Source organism: Leopardus geoffroyi, chromosome D2, assembly GCF_018350155.1.
Source record: "Leopardus geoffroyi isolate Oge1 chromosome D2, O.geoffroyi_Oge1_pat1.0, whole genome shotgun sequence".
In the NCBI taxonomy this organism is placed as follows: domain Eukaryota; kingdom Metazoa; phylum Chordata; class Mammalia; order Carnivora; family Felidae; genus Leopardus; species Leopardus geoffroyi.
Genome location: NC_059334.1, coordinates 32,881,446 through 32,899,910, shown reverse-complemented (window position 1 = coordinate 32,899,910; position 18,465 = coordinate 32,881,446). Strand labels below are relative to the sequence as shown.

The 18,465-nt window shown below is 57.6% G+C and overlaps 1 protein-coding gene across 7 annotated transcripts in view; it reads right to left on the bottom strand.

The window, feature by feature from the left end:
* CDH23 (cadherin related 23) overlaps nt 1-18,465 on the bottom strand; it is a 416,047-nt gene that overhangs the window by 115,698 nt on the left and 281,884 nt on the right. For all 7 annotated transcript variants that reach the window (XM_045439537.1, XM_045439536.1, XM_045439540.1 and 4 more), the window contains 6 exons: nt 14,037-14,101; nt 12,125-12,362; nt 10,433-10,538; nt 7,998-8,125; nt 3,054-3,126; nt 1,215-1,331 (listed from right to left, as the gene is read on the bottom strand). In XM_045439537.1, coding sequence (XP_045295493.1) covers nt 1,215-1,331; nt 3,054-3,126; nt 7,998-8,125; nt 10,433-10,538; nt 12,125-12,362; nt 14,037-14,101 — 727 coding nt within the window. The remainder of the gene's footprint in view (nt 1-1,214; nt 1,332-3,053; nt 3,127-7,997; nt 8,126-10,432; nt 10,539-12,124; nt 12,363-14,036; nt 14,102-18,465) is intronic.

Genomic DNA, 18,465 nt, shown 5'->3' with positions numbered 1-18,465 from the left:
AAACCACTTCCCGAGGCCCCCTTCATCTAGGCGGGGCCGTTGCCTGGTTCCGGCCAATAGGATGTGGGCAGAAGTGACATATGTCACCTCCGGGCCTGGCCCATAGACATCTCCTTCGACAGCACTCCAGGCTCTCTTCCTTTTTGCAGTGACCTTGGAGCCACAACGGGGAAGGCGCCTGGGTCCCAGAATTGCCATGCGGAAGGCTGTCCACTGGACGTGGTGCTGGACCGCCGTGTGAGTTAGAATCTCTGCTGTGTTGAGCCACTGAGATTTCAGGGTTGGCCCACTTGGCATCGGCAGTGCCCTTACAATACAGAATCGGGGACTCAGAAGCGGGGGGCCTTGCATGTCCACTAAATGGGCCGGGAACCCCAGGAGGGCAGGTCATGTCTGATTCCATCCTGCGCCCCAGCACCCAGCATGGCACCTGGTGGAGAGCAGGTCCCCACTGAAGCCTGAATACATGAATGAATGTCCAAGGGCCTCATATCCCTTCCCAGCTTCTGATCTGGGGTCTATTGTTGCTTTTTCCCCCTCCCCCCCCTCCCAGCTTCAAGGGAGAGAGATCTGGCGGGAGGCGTATGGGGAAAGGGGGAAGAGAGGTGAGGGCTCCATGGGCTGACCAGGGAGCCGGGGATGGGGGCCTCTGGGTGAAAAGACCAAAGACGATGATGATGAAGATGTGATTCTGTCAGCACTTACTGTATGCCAGGGACCACTCTATGAGCGCTCCCTGCAATCACTCACGTGACCCACACTACACCCCTAACGTGACCATCCTCGTCCTGCAGGGGGGAAACCAAGGCTTACACAGTGTTAAGAGGAGAAGCCAGAGTTCAGCAAATAGGTCAGCCGCTGAGGGAGGGGGACATGGAGGCTTGAGGAAAGAGAGCCCCCAAAGGGTGGCATGTTGGCCAGCTGTTGGTAAAATGGAACACATTTTAAACCTAACAGGGCTCTTCACCATTGAAGGATACCCTGAAGTGGATACATTCACGTTCCAATTTTTTTTGGGGGGCGTGTAGGATCAGTAATCACACTCAGGTTAATATTTCAGGGATAAGACCAGGCGCTCAAAGCTGGCATGCTCCACACGAGGGCTTCCTGTGAAAGGGAGAGAGAACTTGGCCCAGGAGCAGGACCAGGGCTGGGCGTGGGGAGCCGGCCTGAGGTGAAGGTGATGGGGACCACGGGGCGGGGGGGGTGCTCACCTGAGCGGGCGTTGATCCGAAACTGGGAGGAGCCCTCCAAGGAGTAGATAATGGACTCCTGACCGTACTCCCGGGAGCGGTCCAGGTCCGTGGCATTCAGGAACAGCACCGTGGCCCCTTCCAGGAGACAAAGTGGGGAACGCTCACCCCGGGTTTGTGGCCCCAGGCCTTGGGAGGGGGACCCGGGACCTCCTGGTGACCATCCTTCAGGAGGCAGGAAGCCTGCTGCTGGGGCACCCAGGGATGAGGCGGGGAGGCTCGACCTCCAGAGCTCCCTGGGCTGCGTGGGGACAAGGCTCCACGAAGGGGTCCCGGAGCCTGCGGTGGCGGTGGCTTGTGCCAGAAGCTGGCGACCCACCACTGCTATCCACCTCTCTCTGGCCGCTCGCCATGTGCAATACACTCAGACTGGCCAGCTTTGGCTTTGAGTCAAAAAGAAATGAAGCCCCATGTTACATGATGCCACATTTACCGTATTCAATTTCGGTCTTGTTTCATCTCGTTCACAAGGGAATTTATAAGGGATTTTATTTTCCCTGTAATGTCTAATGAAGGCCCTCACCTTCATTTCCATCTCCTGAAATCCGGGGTCGGGGGGATCCGCCTTTCCCAGCTGTGCTCACCAGACCCTCATCGGTCGGGTTTGGGGCTCCAGCCCCCTCCTGTCCCCACTGCCACCCGACTGCCCCACCGAGGAGGTTCGGTGTATGACACCCAGGCTGGAACCCCAGGGGACCCTCTGGCAACTGTCTGAGCCTCGGCCTCTTCCTCTGTGAAATGGGTCTACCTGGAAAGAAAGCCAGCTTGCGGGGTCGTTGGTAAGGATGGGGGAGGGGAAGCAGGCCCATGCAGGGTGCAGGCCCGTGGCAGCTGTCTCTGAGACACAGGCTGCCGTTACTATTGTGTGCGTGAATCAACAGTCTCTGGGGGTCCAAGGGGCCAGGCAGAGGGCTGTGAGATAGGCAGGTCATTCTGGCCCCTTCTGGGGATTGTGAAGCCTCTAATCCGACTCTCGGTCTCACCCTGAGCAGGAGGACAGGTACACGGGCCCTGACACACCCTTTATCCAAGCACAAGCTGGAAGCGGACTAAGTGCCATGACGAAGGCCTCTCCTAAGCAGAGGTCGCGGGGACAGCGGGGAGTGTACGGGGGTAGCTTCAGCAGTGTTATTCTCCAGGAGATGCCCGACTGGGACGGGGAAGGGTAGGCTGGGCACAGCCTGGCACGCACCCAGAAAAATCATCAGATACCAGGAAGGTACCCGGAGACTCCCTAGAGAAGGCTCCATGGTGCCACAGAAGGTCACCCCTGCCACCTCTGGATGCTACAGCAATTCCTGATAGGGCGGTTTCCCCACTAGAACAGTCCGCCCTGGGTGTAAGGGTGAAGCCGTCAGGAAGGACGGAGCGGGTCCCCCGGAACCTGAATGGGGAGCTGGTGGCCCCGGGTCTGCAAGCTGGGCCCTGCCACCAGAGACGCAGCCGAGAGATGAGCGGCCCACTCTTGTTCTCACGTAGGTACGCACAGCATCCTTTCAGGCCACCCCTTTGGCCACCCTGGCCCTGGGACCTGCCTCACAGCACTGTGATCAGTACTCTGTATACACTCACTTAATCAAGGTTGTCGGATTACTGATGGGTCACCATTCCCACCAGGCTGCAGCTGCAGGAGAGTGGGGACCAAGTACCCAGCGGAGAGCCTGCGCATAGTAGGGGTTCGTGCTCTGTAAATGGCTGTTGGCTGGCAGATGACTGGACCTCTCCAGAGGCTCCCCTCGCTTGTCATGGGGGTGTCTGTTGGCTTCATGCCCTCACACCCTCCCCCGCCCGAGCCCGTACCTGCCATGATGTTCTCCACCACGGAGACGAAGTAGGCAGGCTTGCTGAAGGTGGGCGGGTTGTCGTTCTCATCCTGGAAGGGAAACAGACAGGTTGGAGGGGACAGGAAGGCCTGCAGGGCTGGTCTGTCGGCCAAGGGGAGGCTGGGCGTGGCTGGCACTGAGGGGCTTTGGCCTTGGCGCACGACCAGAACCAAGTGGGGTGTCACGAAGGGGCCAGGTGCTCCCCTGGCTGGGCTATAGTACGGGGACGGAGGACAGGCCTTGGGGAGACGTGTGAGGGCCAGGAAGATGGAGAATGAAGGCAGCAGGAAGCAGCAGGTTCCCTGCTCCCCCATTGGTGTTTTGGTGCAGCTCCAAGCTCGCTCCTGTTCTCCTGCTCAGCTCATCGTCCTCCACGCTGGGGATGCCCGCTTGCAACTTCCCTCCCAGCTCCGCCAGGATGACGGTGGAAGGTTCTAGAACCCTCCTGGCCCCCAGAAATGAAGGGAGCAAGGAGCACTCTGGCCCGGAGGATACAGAAGTGGGCAGTGGCAGGCAGGCAGGGTCAGGTGGCTTCCCAGAGCCCACCTCGTCCAGGTCTTGAGCAGTCCCTCATCTGGCCCAGCCTTCACCAGCAAGCAGGTCAGCGGGGCAGTGGTCAGGGCCGGTGTGGGCCGAGGGGCTGAACAGGCACAGCCTCTGCCTCCTCTTGGCTCCTCTGTCTCCCTCTTGCCCAGCTAGGGGCGACTTCCCCCCACCTTGAAGACTCTGGTCCTCACCCACGGCTTTTTGTAATCAATCAGTGAGAATTTCTGCCTGTTGGCCTCTTGGAGGAAGCCCCCACTGGCCCACCTGACTCAGAGCCTTCTCCCCTTCCTCTGGGAGCCAGGGAGCGGGGGCAGGGGTACTGGGGCGGTGGCCTCTGGGGGAGTCCGCAGTGTTCGCGGCACTGCCCCCCCCCCCCCAGGGCCTCATTCCCCAAGGAACCGGGAGCTCTTTGAGGGGAAGCTCCTTTTGCTGGAGTCCCTTCTTGCTGAGCAGCAATGAACGAGAGAAAGGGGGGACGAGAGAGAGAGAGAGAGGCACCAAAGCTGCTGTCCACCCCTTGGGACTTAAGACAGTCCCATCCTGCCAGACTGTGGGTGCCCAGAAAGGAGTGGTGCTCCCCCTCTTCCCCCGCCTGTCCCCGGGCTCTGGGCTGTGCAGCAGCTCCCCCGCCTCAGAGAACCCATGGCGTGAGGACTCGCCTGACGTCCGGTGCCCCAACAGCCTGCCTGGGCATCCCTCTGGCGCAAGCGCGGGTGCCCCATATACGGATAGATCGAAGCCTTCTGCTTGGCTGCACGAGACGGCGTCGAGAATGTCAGTGACAGAGCACGAGGCAGAAACTTATTAGCGGTGATATTTCCCCGGATCCTGGCACTGCATTCGCTATTAGTTCTAATTCAGCGGCTCCCTCTACAAAAGCTTATTGTCCCCTAATGGGAAATCTACAAACCGAGTTTGACTTCTTTATTAAAAACCAACAAGCAGTGGGTGAAAAGGAATCACCTGAATCACCTGGCCCCTCTCGCCCGCCTCCTTTTCCCTCAGGAGCCCTGTCGGCCCGATCTGCCTCTCCCCGCCCCCAGCCTGTGCAGTGAGTGCCGCCATAAGCTACTCATCTGCACTGGGTTTTTCTCCCCCACCCCACCCCAGTTGAGAGAAAATCCCTTTGGTGGATGGAGGCAGCAGCTTAGCCAAGTGACAGCTACTTAAAAATCACCCACATGCAAAATCAGCCCAAAGGCGGTGACCTTTTCAAGTGTGGTCCTTTTTTTTTTTTTTTTTTTTTTTTTAATTTTTTTTTTTCAACGTTTTATTTATTTTTGGGACAGAGAGAGACAGAGCATGAACGGGGAAGGGGCAGAGAGAGAGGGAGACACAGAATCGGAAACAGGCTCCAGGCTCTGAGCCATCAGCCCAGAGCCCGACGCGGGGCTCGAACTCACGGACCGCGAGATCGTGACCTGGCTGAAGTCGGACGCTTAACCGACTGCGCCACCCAGGCGCCCCACAAGTGTGGTCCTTAGACACGAGCGACTCTATCATCCCAAAGCCCTGCCTGAGAGAGGATGTTCACTCACAGCCAAGGTGGCACCTGTCTTTGTTGCCAGACTGCCCCCCCCGCCCCCCCTGCTGCCAGGGGCCGGGGCACACGTGGAAGGAAAGCGTAGGGCCCTCACTGACCTGCGTGACAGCTTTGAGGGGATTTGAAAATGACCCCTTCTGCCGGGCTCAGGTAGCTCCAGGCCAAGTGGATTCCTGCCCCCACCCACCCCTGCACATGGAGACCCTGCTGTCTGGTCTCAGGGCGGGAGGCCACTCTTTGATTCCGGTGAATGTAAGGTTAGCTTGGTTCCTTGGCCGCCCTCTTCCTGCTTGCCCTGGCTCCACTAGAGAAGCTGTGGCAAAAGGAGAAAGGGGCCCTTTCTGGGTTCCTCAACCGAACCACAGGTTGGCATAGTCCCTGGGTCTCAAGATCCCATCAGGGCAGAGCTTGGAAGGCCTTGCTACTCAAAGGGTGGTCCCTTGACCCGAAGCATCAACATCGCCCAGACCTTGTTAGGCCTGCAGAGCCTCAGCCCTTCCTTGGACTCACTAAATAAGAATCTGCATTTTAAGAAGAGCTCCAGGAAATTTCCATGGACCTAGAGGAGTACGGGTCTCAATCACACACAGAGGGCTTCAGGCCTTGGAGTGCGGTGGGAAGAATGTGAACTCAGGAGTCAGACAGGTCAGGATTCCAATCCTAGCTTACTAGGACCAGAAGCAAATTCAAATGCCACTTGCTAGCCCAAAAGTGAGGAAGGCGCTGGTGATCTGGGCCCCCGCTCTGTTCGCCTCCTGAGCCTCACTTGCCTTATCTGTAAAATGGGATTAAGAGAGATTGTGTAATGTGCAAGCACCTCACATATTATTGGAGCTCAAGAAGTTTTCGTTTCCATTTGGCCAATTCGGCCTGCCCATCCCTGGGCTGGTGTAAAACAACCTCACCTTACTTCTCTAGACCTCCCCTATTCCCACCCTCTGCCTCATCCGTCTTCCCCAAACTTACAGGGGGTTCTTCTCTGTCTGGCCGAGTTCTCCGGAATTCCCGTTTCTACCAGAGACAGCCTGGGCATGGATGCTGCTGATCGTATGCACGTCTGTCTTATCAGCCGTGACGACAGCCAACATTACAGGTGCTGAGTGTCACCGGCATGATCTCACTTAATCCTCATGATAAGATCATGAGGCAGTACCACGATTATCCCTATTTTGCACATGAAGAAACTGAGGCCCAGAGAGGGTTAAGGACCCCAGGTCACACAGCTAGCGGGTGGCAGAGCCCCGTTTCAGAACCATACACCTCCACAGCTACGTTCCTCTGTCCACAGCGCCCCCTTTAGGGCAGAACTGGCTTCGCAGGCACATTCGCCCATGTGCTACTGCAAACCTGCACACATGGGGGTTGGGGGGGGAAGTCATTGCTTGCCTGGGGACTGGGTGGGGGGGTAGTCATTGCTTGCCTGGGCGGAGAACACCAGCCAGGCTGGAAATAATGGGTGGGGTGGTCAGGGTTAGGAGAGTGACCAGGACTGGGGGGCTTTGGGGGCACTGTTTAATCAAGACCGGGAAACGAGGGTCAGGGTCATGTGGGTTAGAAAACCAAGATGTGGTCACGATTGGAAGGGAGAGCCTTCTGGTTCTGCTCGGTACTTCAAAGGGGGGAGCTGCACTGCAGGTTAAAGGCAAGCAGTGAGTGTTTAGGCTTCTGCGACTCTCTTCTTTTCCAGCCTTGCCCCCCTCTACCCCACCCCCTCCCTGAGGCCTCCTGCCACTCCCTGAAGCAAGGCCTCAGACTCTCTGCTCTTCCCTTTGCTGGTTCTGCCCAGTCTTACCCTCTGAGGCCACCCCTAAATCCTGCTCCCACATGCCTACCTGCAGGGCTCCCCCCAGGGCCTCAGCCCTGGCCTCATCACTGCCAGCCCATCCTATGCAGCAAGCCAGTAGGGGTCCCTGCCCAGACAAGGACCTTCACGCTCAGGAGCTGGCCCTGGAGCCTCTGTCTTGGGTCGAGAGGACAAGGCTTTGTAAAGCCAGGTGTGGGGCAGTGCCAGAAGCTACCGGCGAAGCGGGCTGGGACAGGAAGGTCATCTAGCACGCCCGCTCTGGAAGGGATTTTCCCGAGCGCACGTCAGATCGCAGATCGTATCTCCTCACCTGACAATCTGATCTAATCCTCCTGGAGCCGGTGATGCACTAACTCTGCCATCAACACACCTCCACCCTGTGCTGCTGGGAGCAGCCTCTATGCGATGGGGAGGGGGGTGTGCTTGTGCAGATGCCGTGAGGAGGTCTCCGGCGGGGAAAGGCCCCCTGGAGCCCCTGCACCCCTGGGATCACTGGGGGAGCGGCACGGGGCGAAGGAACCAGAGTGGAGATAGATTCAGTGACTAATAATTTCAGACCCGGAGAGCACTCACGTGTGCTCGGCACTCATGTCAGACAAGCTGTGGTTTGGTTTCGGAGAGACAGAAGAGAGAAGATGACCTTCCAGTAATTTCCTCGGACCTCACAAAGTATGGCTGTACATGAGGGAGTCCCGCGACACTTCCTCCCGCTTGAGCCCTGGCTCCTGTTCCCCGTCAGCGGGTGACCCGAGGCCCCTGATGGAGTTGGAGCGGGACCGTCAGGCTCATCTCGCACCCCAGGGCCTGGGCCTCCCTGGCTGAGCTCGGAGGCAGCTTGGGTGCTGCAGCATGACAGGTGTGCTGGGGGCAGTCATTGGGGCAGTCTGCTGGGCGACACCCAGAGCTGTGGGGACAGCCGAGGATGTGGGGACACGGTCTGACACCACTGGGCTCAGGCAGGGCCCCCAACACTCTGGGAAGCACTCACCACCCCTCGCCCTGCATGACGGGCACCCCTGGGTACTTACAAACACCTCGACGGTGACAGGGACAGTGCTGTTCAGAGGGGGGTTGCCAGCGTCCTTGGCCATGACTGTCAGATAAATCAGCCCGTTGGGTATCTGTTCATAATCCAGGGGACGGCTTACACTGATCACTGAAATGACAGGAACAGGGCCCCAGGCCCTCTCTGAGCAGACTTTTTTTCTTTTTAAAATTTTAAAGTTTATTTATTCATTTTGAGAGAGACAGAGAGATCAAGCATTGGAGGGGCAGAGAGAGAGAGGGAGAGAGAGAATCCCGAGCAGGCTCTGCACTGTCAGCGTGGAGCCCGATAAGCAGACTTTAGATGCTCATCCAGCCGGGGGTCTCCTTTGGGCAGGGAGGACGTGGCTGGCTCGGGCTGGCCAGCCCTGCCTCATTTCCCCCTCCTTCCCCTGAACTCTTGGGGCCTTGTGGTCTTGACTTAGGTTTACTGACCACCTGGTACATGCGAGGCCCAGTGCTGAGCACACTTGGTGTGAACTGTTTTGGTGGTAATATAAGCACTGCTTTACAGATGAGGAAACCAAGCTCAGGGAGGTTTAGTAACTCGCCCAATGTCACACAGCTAGCGACTATGACAGAGGCATAGGCTCTGAATCCAGAGCCCAGGCTCTTTCCCGGTGGGTGCCATTGGCTGCTTATCTGTCTGTCTGTCTCACCTACTTATCTGGCACTCTCCATTAGTCTGGGAGCTGCTCCAGAGGACAAGGTCATGCCTCAGTCTGTCTAGTTCAGTCTCTTGCCACTTCTCCCTCCAAATAAGCACCCACTTACTGCCCAGCCTCGGGGCTACTGGGGGTGATGCCAGCAGTGGGGTGCAGACAGCAGCTCCCTCCTCCATCTCCTATGGCCCCGCCTGTTCCCTCCCATGGACTTTCTCCTCTCTTCTTCCCTCCCTCATCTCCTCCCTTTACCCCGTGGGCTCTCTGTGCCCGTCCAGTGGCCTGCTCTGGGCACTGCTTAGACCCTTTGAGGGGTTACTCAGGGCACGGTGCTGTAGACTTTACTCTCAGCAGAACACTGCTTGAAGGTGGTAAAGACCCCCCGCCCCCCGCCCCTGCCACGCACACAAAGCCAGAGGCGGGCAGAGACGAAAGGCAGGATTTGAGGGAGCTGAGATGTCCCCCTCCAATGCCCCTCCCCAGTGCACATGCCTGAACTCTCCCATAGGTGCTCTTCCATTTGGGGGAGGGAAGGCACAGTGGCTCGGGCGTGGGGTCACTGGTGGTCTGCGAAGTCCTGACAACAGTATGAAGTCACCACTTTGGATGTGGCAAATGGGAGCAAAATTATTGCTTTGGTAAGATAAAACCTGAGGGAGGGTCAAGAAGAGGCCGGGGTGTGCAAGAGGGCAGAGACGTGGAACTTAAGGTTTTTAAATGGGGTACGCAGATTTTATAGAGACCATCAGGCTGTAGCACCTAGAGCCGGGACCGCAGTTTGTGCAGCCACACTTCTCCGACCCCACCGTGGGGTGCAGGAGGGGTGAGTGCTGAACTCAGAATCACCCAAAGCACCTCCGTTCTGCCTTGGGGGCACCTAACTCATCTTCAAGCATTCGGGATGCTTCCCAGAGGAGGGAACGTCCACAGGAGCCCTTAAAGCCAGCCAGAGGTTATGGGCTTAATGGCCGAAGGGAGGCAGAGCAAAGAGACAGGGAGGAAGGGTTTTCCTGGCAGGAGGAACAGAGTCTGCAAAGACACAGAGATGACCACTGAGGGGAGAGAGTGTCAAGGGGTTCAAAGAGGCTGGGTTCTGGTGTGGGCAGAGAGGCGCTGAAAGAAGAGGCCAGGAGAGGCGACCAGGAGCCAGATCACACGGGTCTCCTTGGACACCTTTGCCACACGGCCTTGGGCAAGTCGCTCCCTGTTCTCTGGACCTCGGGTGCCCCTCATCTGCCAAACCAGGTGGTCTCAAGGCGGCTGCTGCGATTCCCTGCCTGGGTTCTAGTAGTCAGGAGTCATGGCGGGGCAGGCAGGGCGAGGTCCAGAGTATGAGACTGTGTGTGGACCCAGCAGGGAGTGGCCACAGCCTGGTGTGGGGGGGGGGGGGGCGGCTGAGGCACACCCAAAGGATCGGGAGGATGGCTGACCAGCCCCCATGGACCTGCCCAGACAGGCTTGGTAAGAAATAGCAGCCCTGCAGACTGTGGTAACATCAGACGCTGGGCTGACCATGGCCTAACACCCACAGACGGATGTAGCTGATCAGACACCCAGATCCTGATCCCACAGGAGGGCGATCCCTGGCTTGCGTCGCTCCAGCCGACGGGCTATGGGGCGGTCTCCTGGGTTGGCCAGGGTGCTGGGAAGCAGATGGCCACCCCATCCTGAGAAGAGGCGTGAGTGTGCGGCCCTGCTCTGGCCCACAGGCCCTCTTCCCTGGGCTGGGCCCTCGGTCCCACCGCACGCCTACCTACCTCCATAGCCCTCATACACGCTGATGTCGAAGTAGCTGCCGAAGGCCGAGGCGTTGACGATGCTGTAGGTGATCTGGTTGTTGGGAGGCGAGTCTTCATCTGTCGCCTGGAATTGTGCAGACAGGGCCCGTGAGCCCTCAGGGGTCAGGGCTGGAAGAGGGCGGGTGGGAAGGGAGGGCTGGCCCCCTCCAGAGTCCCCTGCTTTGGGGGATCCGGGCCCTCCTTGTCCCTCCGCGGGAGGGTGACTCCCATGTTGGGGTGTGGAGCTGGCGTGGGGATCTAGAAGGTCAGCTGGAGACCCCGGGGAAAGGGAAGGCCGGGGCTCCCCCCGAGGACAGAGAGGCTTACCACCATATCCGGTGTGACCACCTCCTAGAGCCTTCAGTCTCAGCTTGAACGGCCCACCCACAGGGGCCCTCCCCGACCTCTGGACCAGGCAGGCCCTGTGCCGAGCCTGCCGTCCGCCCCTCCACACCCAACTGTAGCTTCTTGTTCGGTTTCTGCTGGCCTCACCCACACGGTCGGCTCCGTGCAAGCAGACGCCTTACGTTTCTTTTTTAATGTTTACTTATTTTTGAAAGAGAGACAGAGCGCCAGCAGGGGAGGGGCAGACAGAGAGGGAGACACGGAATCCGACACAGGCTCCAGGCTCTGAGCGGTCAGCCCAGAGCCCGACGCGGGGCTCGAACTCACGAACTGTGACATCATGGCCGGAACTGAAGTCGGATACTTAACCGACTGAGCCACCCAGGCGCCCCAGAAACCTTACATTTCTTGATTACTGCCGTGTACCTACAGCCCAGCACACGGTCGGTGTCACTGCGTACGGCACGAATGCCACATGGAGGGAGAATGCACTGGAATGAGGTCAGAGATCCTTTTTCCCCATGACTCTCTTTTGGGGCTTCTTTTCAGATGTCTCTGATCCTAGAGGCCCCCAAGGCCGTCCCACCACTCTGGGTGCACCGGGAGCTGAGTGGGGGAGGGCGGGCATGGTGGGTGGGTCCTGCCTTCTCTGCATCCCCCCCCTCCCCTGCCGCCGTGCCCACCCCGGCTACCTGGCCTTCATCCCTGCCAGCTTCAGAAACCCATCCTAAACGGAGGCTCTGGGTCCTGTCACTCTGGGTGGGCACAGTGGGGAAGGCGAGTGGGGACAGGAAGGAGTCTCTGGTCAGAGTTACAATGTGTGGGGGGAATCCCACTGCAGGAGGATGTTGGGAATGTGCGGTCCTGAGTTCTGGTCCTGGCTTCACTACTCCAACTATGCCTCTGGGGACTGTGCCTCTGGGGACTGTGTCTCCCCTCCTGTCTCCCCTTCTGTGAAATGGGCGGTGCCCCACGGTCTCCGGTTCTGTCCAGCTGCGGCAGTTCCCGATTCCAAGCAGCCACCAAGGGGCCCAGATAGGGATCCTTATGCGAGATCCTGCTTGCCACCTACCAAGGGAGATGGGGAGGACATCCCTTTGCTCAATGGGGACCTGAAATTTAAGCTGACACAGATACTTGGCCCATTCGGTTACCAGGGACAGGAGGGAATGCTCAGAGGCCTGACACAAATCTGGGCCGAATTCTTTGTGGATGGTAGGTTGGGGGCTCTCGTGGCAGCTTCCGCAGGGTGGTGGTCAGGACGAGGGCACAGAGGGAAGGATGGGAGGAGGGCTGGACTGCAGGAGGCCCTGGCATCTCTCTTACCCGGAGCCGCACCAGCTGTGTGACAGAAGGCTCATTCTCTCTCAGGGCCCCCACGTAGGCATCCTTCTGGAAGGTGGGCACATTGTCGTTGACGTCCAACACGTTGATCCTGACCCGGCCTGTGGTCTCCTCCCCACCCCCATCCCGGGCGATGACTGTCAAGGTGAAGCGTTGGATGAGCTCATAGTCCAGTCTGGCGATCAGCATGATGAGGCCTGTGTCCTTGTCCAGAGAGAACCTGCGTCAGGTAGGACAGACGGAGAGAAAGGGACCCTGGCGTAAGGCAGCTTGTAGGTAAGGTCTGTATTTACCAGCCTGTCCTTGCCTAAGGTGATAAACAGAAATGAACGGAGTCAGGAATCTGCCCTAAATAAGAAAAGCCCCACTATTTCTGATGCAGAGTGGGGTGGGAGGTGGTGGGCAGGGATCAGGACCACAAGGGGCGGGGGGTGTGCGAGAGTCAGGTATGGAAAGGGAAGGAGCAGGTTAATTTCATCTATAAGAGGAATCTCAGGCAGAAGGACCCTCCTCCTGTTGTGAATAGGAATTTCTGCCCACTGCAGATATTTAGATGCCAGAGAACTGTCATGGTCAGAGATTCTGCCATTCCAGATGGTTTTGCACCAAAATGTTTTAAATGGGTGGCAAAGCATCCAGCTTGGCGGGGGGGTGGAGGGGTGGGCGGGTTGGTCATCTCTTGGGGAATAATACCCCTGGTCTTCTGCTCAAGGGATGAGCCTTGTGTAAGAGCCCGGGAACTGTGTCCTCGGAAGGAGCAAGGTCCAGCGAGACGGTCCCTCGACCCGCCTCCTCTCAACATCCCCTCAGGAGCCTCCCTTGAGTTGTCAGTTGACATCTGTAGGCCCAGACCTGGTCCACAGCTGCCAGCCACCGAGCCCAGAAGGTCCTGGCTCCAAGCCCAGGAAAGAAGATGGGAAGAGAACAGGAAATCCACGATGATCAGGACAAGGCACCTGAGGGTGTCCCGAGGGACAGGAAATTCCTCCTGCTGCTAGTTCCTTCCTCCCATTTTGAGGCTCCGTCCAGAGTGGCAGAAAATGGCCAGATGCACCTAACAGTCCCTGTCTCTTCCTGACCATCCACACAGATCGTCAGGGCCAGTAATCCAAGCTGACAGCCACTGTCTTACGGATCCTGTTGAGTCTCCAGATGCATCAGACACTTCATTTTTAGAAGCAGACCTGCCCTTGGACTCCAGTTTGGCTTTTGATCATGTTAAAAACGAGAGGGCTTCCCTTTCAGCTTAACTGCAGACATGGGAGAGAGAGGCCCGGAACCACGGTGGGTGACAGGGCAGGGCTGGCACAGGTCAGGTGGTGAGGCAAGCCACCCACCCAGCGGCCGAGGCATGTTGAGAGCCCCGTCCTGCTGGAGGCCGTGCATCCTGGTGGCGAAGACCGCAGGCAGAGGCCTGGCCCTCGAGCTCACCAGCTGTGTGACTTTGGGCAAGGGACTCAGCCTCTCTGGGTTTCCTCGTCTGTAAAGCGCGGGTGATAGCAGTGCCTAGCACTGAGCTCCTCCAGGACTTGTGGGGATGACGCCAGGTAATGCGTGTGCAGAGGGCCTGACGCACGGGCCGGGGTCCTAAGTGCTGGCTGCTGCTACGGCAATCGCTTGCTGCGCCGTCCCTGGTGTTTCAAAGCTTCTTCGTTCCCCAGGCTAAAGGCTGTCTTTTGGATGTCAGAGAAACTACGCCCCAAGAGAGGTTAGAGGACCTGACTGAGACTGTGCCACAGCCAGGGTCAAACCAGCAGCGGTGCCCGTGGGTTCCGACTCCTCGCTCAGTGCTCTAGCCACGATGGGCATGGCACCCTCCCTGGGCCCTGAGAAGTTTCCTGAACCTCACGAGTAGCAGAGTGCCACCGCTGAGGGGCGGGGGGCTGGGTCTCACCGGTCAGGGTCATCGCTGAAGAAGTAATTGACTTCCCCGAAGGTGCCCACGTCATTGTCTGTTGCCTGCAAAGGGGAGAACGGGAAGTCGTTACTGCCAGACCCGGCGGACCTCCTGATGTCACCAGGAAACGTCCACAGCGAACCCACGGTCGTCCCACACGACTCCTCGGGCTGCATTTTCTAGAGGTGCGTTGTTCAATACGGTTGCCACCAGTCGCCAACGGCCATTGACATGAACACTGGAGAGCACGGTTCTGGGGGAGCAGCAAGTGTTCTGAGTGGGAGTTGCCTGCTCTGCCACGGCCATGGGCACCGGGCCGCGAGAGGCCCTTGACCGCAGTGGGGGCCTATCTGAATCCTTCTCTGGGATTCTTCTGGCTATCGCTGGGGCTGGACGCTTCCTTCCGGGGCACTGAAGCCCAAACACTACGGACTGAGAGCTGCTGGGATGCGTAGGGGGGACGAAGGTGTCCCCAGAGGAGAGCTAGGAGGAGAGGGGCAGAAGCTTACGCGTGCTAGAGTCCTGACCCTGACATCGCTTCCCTTTGACTCAGTCTGTGAGTCCAACAAGACCTCTTTCACGCAGTCTGGTCCAACTGGGCTTCTGCCACTTGCAGTCGGAAGAGACTGGAGGGAGAGACGCCTGCCTTATGCTGATGACGGTGGCAGTGATGGTGACCACTGCCAGCCTGTCCTGTCGTCACACCTTTTACATCTTCGAAGACCGCTCATGGTTTACTAGGACCTCGTTTTATCCTCACAACCGTCCCCCATGATGAGGAAGACAGAGGTTTCTACCCAGTTCACAGATCACAAAACTGAGGCCCAGTCCCCGGCGAGGCCCTGTGTATTCCTGTCACCGTTCTAGGTCATGAGCAGGTTATAGGCAAAGTGGGGCAGAAACAGGGATCCCCACTCCCAGCCCGGGGATCCGTCCTTTCGGCCACCCCCGTGGGGCCCCTCTCCATCTCCTCCCTTCTCTAGGATGACAGTGTTTCTAGCAGAGGTTTGGTTTCTGTGGCTGGGACTTCTGGCTCCTGCATTGTCCCTGGCATGGTTGCAGCCCACAGTATAGGTTAAATGACACCATTCATTCATCCCTTGTTAAGCATTCACTGTGTGCCAGGCACGGTGACCCTGCTTGGAGTCACTCAGGCTACTCACTGCCCTGGAGCTGCCCCCAGATGCCAGGAGGGCAAGGCCTTGGGCTGACCCTAGGGTCACGTGCTTCACTCTCAGGGCTTCTAAGATTGTGATTGGCTTTCCGCTAATAGAAACTTTCGTTTCAATGCTTTTATTTTGGGGCGTCATGGAGGCCTAATTGACAAATAAAATGGTAATGTAGTTGAAGCGTACAACGTGATGATTTGATATCCGTGTATGTTGTGCAGGGATGCCCCCGCTGAGTTAATTAACGCATCCGTCACCTCGCTTTTATACCTTTTCAAATCTTCCTCGGCAAGAACGCTGAAGCTGTACTCTCTTAGCGAATTTCGATTCTACAATATGGTGTTGTAAACTATAATCACCATGTTGTTATACATTAGAGCCTTGGACCTCATTCATCTTCTGGGTGCGAGTTTGTACCCTTTCGCCAACCTCTATCCCCCCCACCCTCAATATCTTCGTACTAAGTATTTTTTGAGGTTCTTTTCAAGCTCCTACATCCTTGGGGCACCTCGGTGGCTCATTGGGCTAAGCGTCCGACACCTGATCTCAGCTCAGGTTATGATCTCACGGTTTGTGGGTTTGAGCTCTGCATTGGGCTCTGTGCTGGCAGTGTAGAGCCTGTTTGGGATTCTCGTTCTCTCTCTCTCTCTCTCTCTCTCCCCCCCCCCATTCTCTCTGCCCCTCCCCTGCTCACTCACTCTCTTTCTCTCAAAAAAAATAAATTAATTAAAAAAAATAAAGTTCCTAGATTCTGAGAAGTCTATTAAATTCCATGTTCTATGGGGCGCCTGGGTGGCGCAGTCGGTTAAGCGTCCGACTTCAGCCAGGTCACGATCTTGCGGTCCGTGAGTTCGAGCCCCGCGTCGGGCTCTGGGCTGATGGCTCAGAGCCTGGAGCCTGTTTCTGATTCTGTGACTCCCTCTCTCTCTGCCCCTCCCCCGTTCATGCTCTGTCTCTCTCTGTCCCAAAAATAAATAAACGTTGAAAAAAAAAATTAAAAAAAAAAAATTCCATGTTCTATACAATAAACCCAAATTTTTGAGAAACATTTGTGTTTAGTATCCTTAGCTCAGGAAGGCAAGTAAGTAAATAGTATATTTCTATACCAAATGATTCAAGTGAAAAAAAATGTTTGTACCCAAGGGGTTCAGATCTTAGTCACCCCCCAAAAACCTGGTTCCACAGAACGAAGCCATTTCTGGGACTGTGCTCAGCCTACTTGCACAGGACTGCCTCTTGTGCCCAGATTCCCATTCAATGTCCCCACCACTTGCGTCCCAGCAGACTGTGTGCGGACTTCCCCCGGGGCAGGCTCCGAGGACACAGCTTCTTAGGGACGCATGTCGGATAGGTGACGAGGAGGACGCTGAGCGCTGTAACACCCTCCTACCCAGGACCGATTGCCCGACAGACCCTCCCCGGAGCCCTGAGCCACTGCTCACAATTACCGCCATGCCCTTCGCTTCTGTGTGTTACTGCTTCTAAGTCAAGAGGAGAGCTTGCTCTCAGAGAAACCTGCCCCTGGAGGTTCCAGGGAGAGGAGACAAAGCTCCTCAGAATTAGCCTCTCTCCTCCCCACCCCAGGGGCCAGAAGAGAAGGGGGAAGGAGCCCCTAAGCGCCCTTTCGTTTCACTAATAATCACCATGTGTGGTATGGCTACACTATGGTAAGAGCGGCTTGGTCTGGGGGACCCTTGGTAAGGGGGCAGTGTGGTGGAGAGACCCCAGTTCTAGGCCAGTGTCGATAGCCCAGGTCACTGTGTAACCGAACACCACCCCCCGCAGGCCTCAGCATCCTCATACGTCAAAGGAAAGGGTTTGGGGGAACAACACAGGCAGAGCCTCGTCTCCCGGGCTCACCTCCCAGCATAGACAGTGCCTGGCACAGAGCGGTGCTTCATAAATGCTTGGAAGGGAATGGACAATTTCTAGTAAGAAAGGGGAGGGAAGCAAGAGAGGGGGAGTGGAGAGGGAGCAAAGCCAAGGAGGAGAGAGGATTCGAAGTGGAGGGGGCAGAAACAGCCGAAGAAGGGGACGGGGACCAGAGAGAGCAGCTAGGAGGTGTGGAGGAGATCAGGAGGAGAGGAAGAGAGCGCTGACCGTGCAGGAAGTGAGGGGCACAATCAAACCAGGCGGTGGGGGGGGGGGGTGTAAAATACATAAACATTAAAAAAAAAGGGGGGGGCGCCTGGGTGGCTCAGTCGGTTAAGCGTCCGACTTCGGCTCAGGTCACAATCTCACGGTCCGTGAGTTCGAGCCCCGCGTCGGGCTCTGTGCTGACAGCTCAGAGCCTGGAGCCTGTTTCAGATTCTGTGTCTCCCTCTCTCTGACCCTGCCCCGTTCATGCTCTGTTTCTCTCTGTCTCAAAAATAAACATTAAAAAACAAACAAACAAACCATGGGAGGGGTTCCTGGCCCCGGGACAAAGCCCTTCATATCGGGGTGCGCTATGGAACCACACTCAGACTCTCAGGGCAGGAAGGATCCCTGAGGTCACCTTGTCTAGGCCCTTTCACCCTGGGGCCCAGAGCAGCTGAGGCCCAGGGAAATGAGGTAACAAGATGGGATGGTCTTCTCTTCCCGGGCAGACGCTGGCCTCCAACCTCCCACCCCCTCCCCCACTCCCTCCCCCCGGGGGACTAGGCACAGCCATGGCTCCTACAGTGACCCCTTTCCCCTGGGGCCTCTCGCTGCCCGCCCCAGCCGCTGATGCTGACCAGGGAAGATTTGTGAGTCCTTTAGTGTCACCGTCTAATGACCGTATGAAATATGCATGTCCGGTGAAGAGGAGAGGGAGAACTTTCATTTTTCAGATGCACAAAGCAGAATAAGAGGATGAAAAGCTGCCTCTGTGGCCCTGCCAGGGTGGGGGCGGCTAGCACCAACACAGGGGGCCTCTCGGTGCATTCGGGCCAGGGCCAGCCGCAGGGGGACTCTGTGCGAGGGCTCTCACAGAGCGAGGGCTCTGTGCCTGGGAGGAGGCAGCAAATCCGATCACCCGGCGGCCTTGCCAGAGGCCCTCCTGGGTCCCCCGGTGTCCTCAGGGGACACACACGGGTGGCCCTGCCCTCTGGACTTTGCCGCCGGCTCAAGCCTCATCACTGAGCCAGGCTAGCCCAAGTGCAGCTCTGGGCCAGACTGGTGCAGCCCATTTGCTCCCTTTGCCGGGACCGTTTCCTTCCTCTCCCGCCTGGCTCACCCACCTCTGTCCTCCTGGGTTCCCTAAGGCTGGGTTAGGGCTCGGCCCTTCGGGAAAC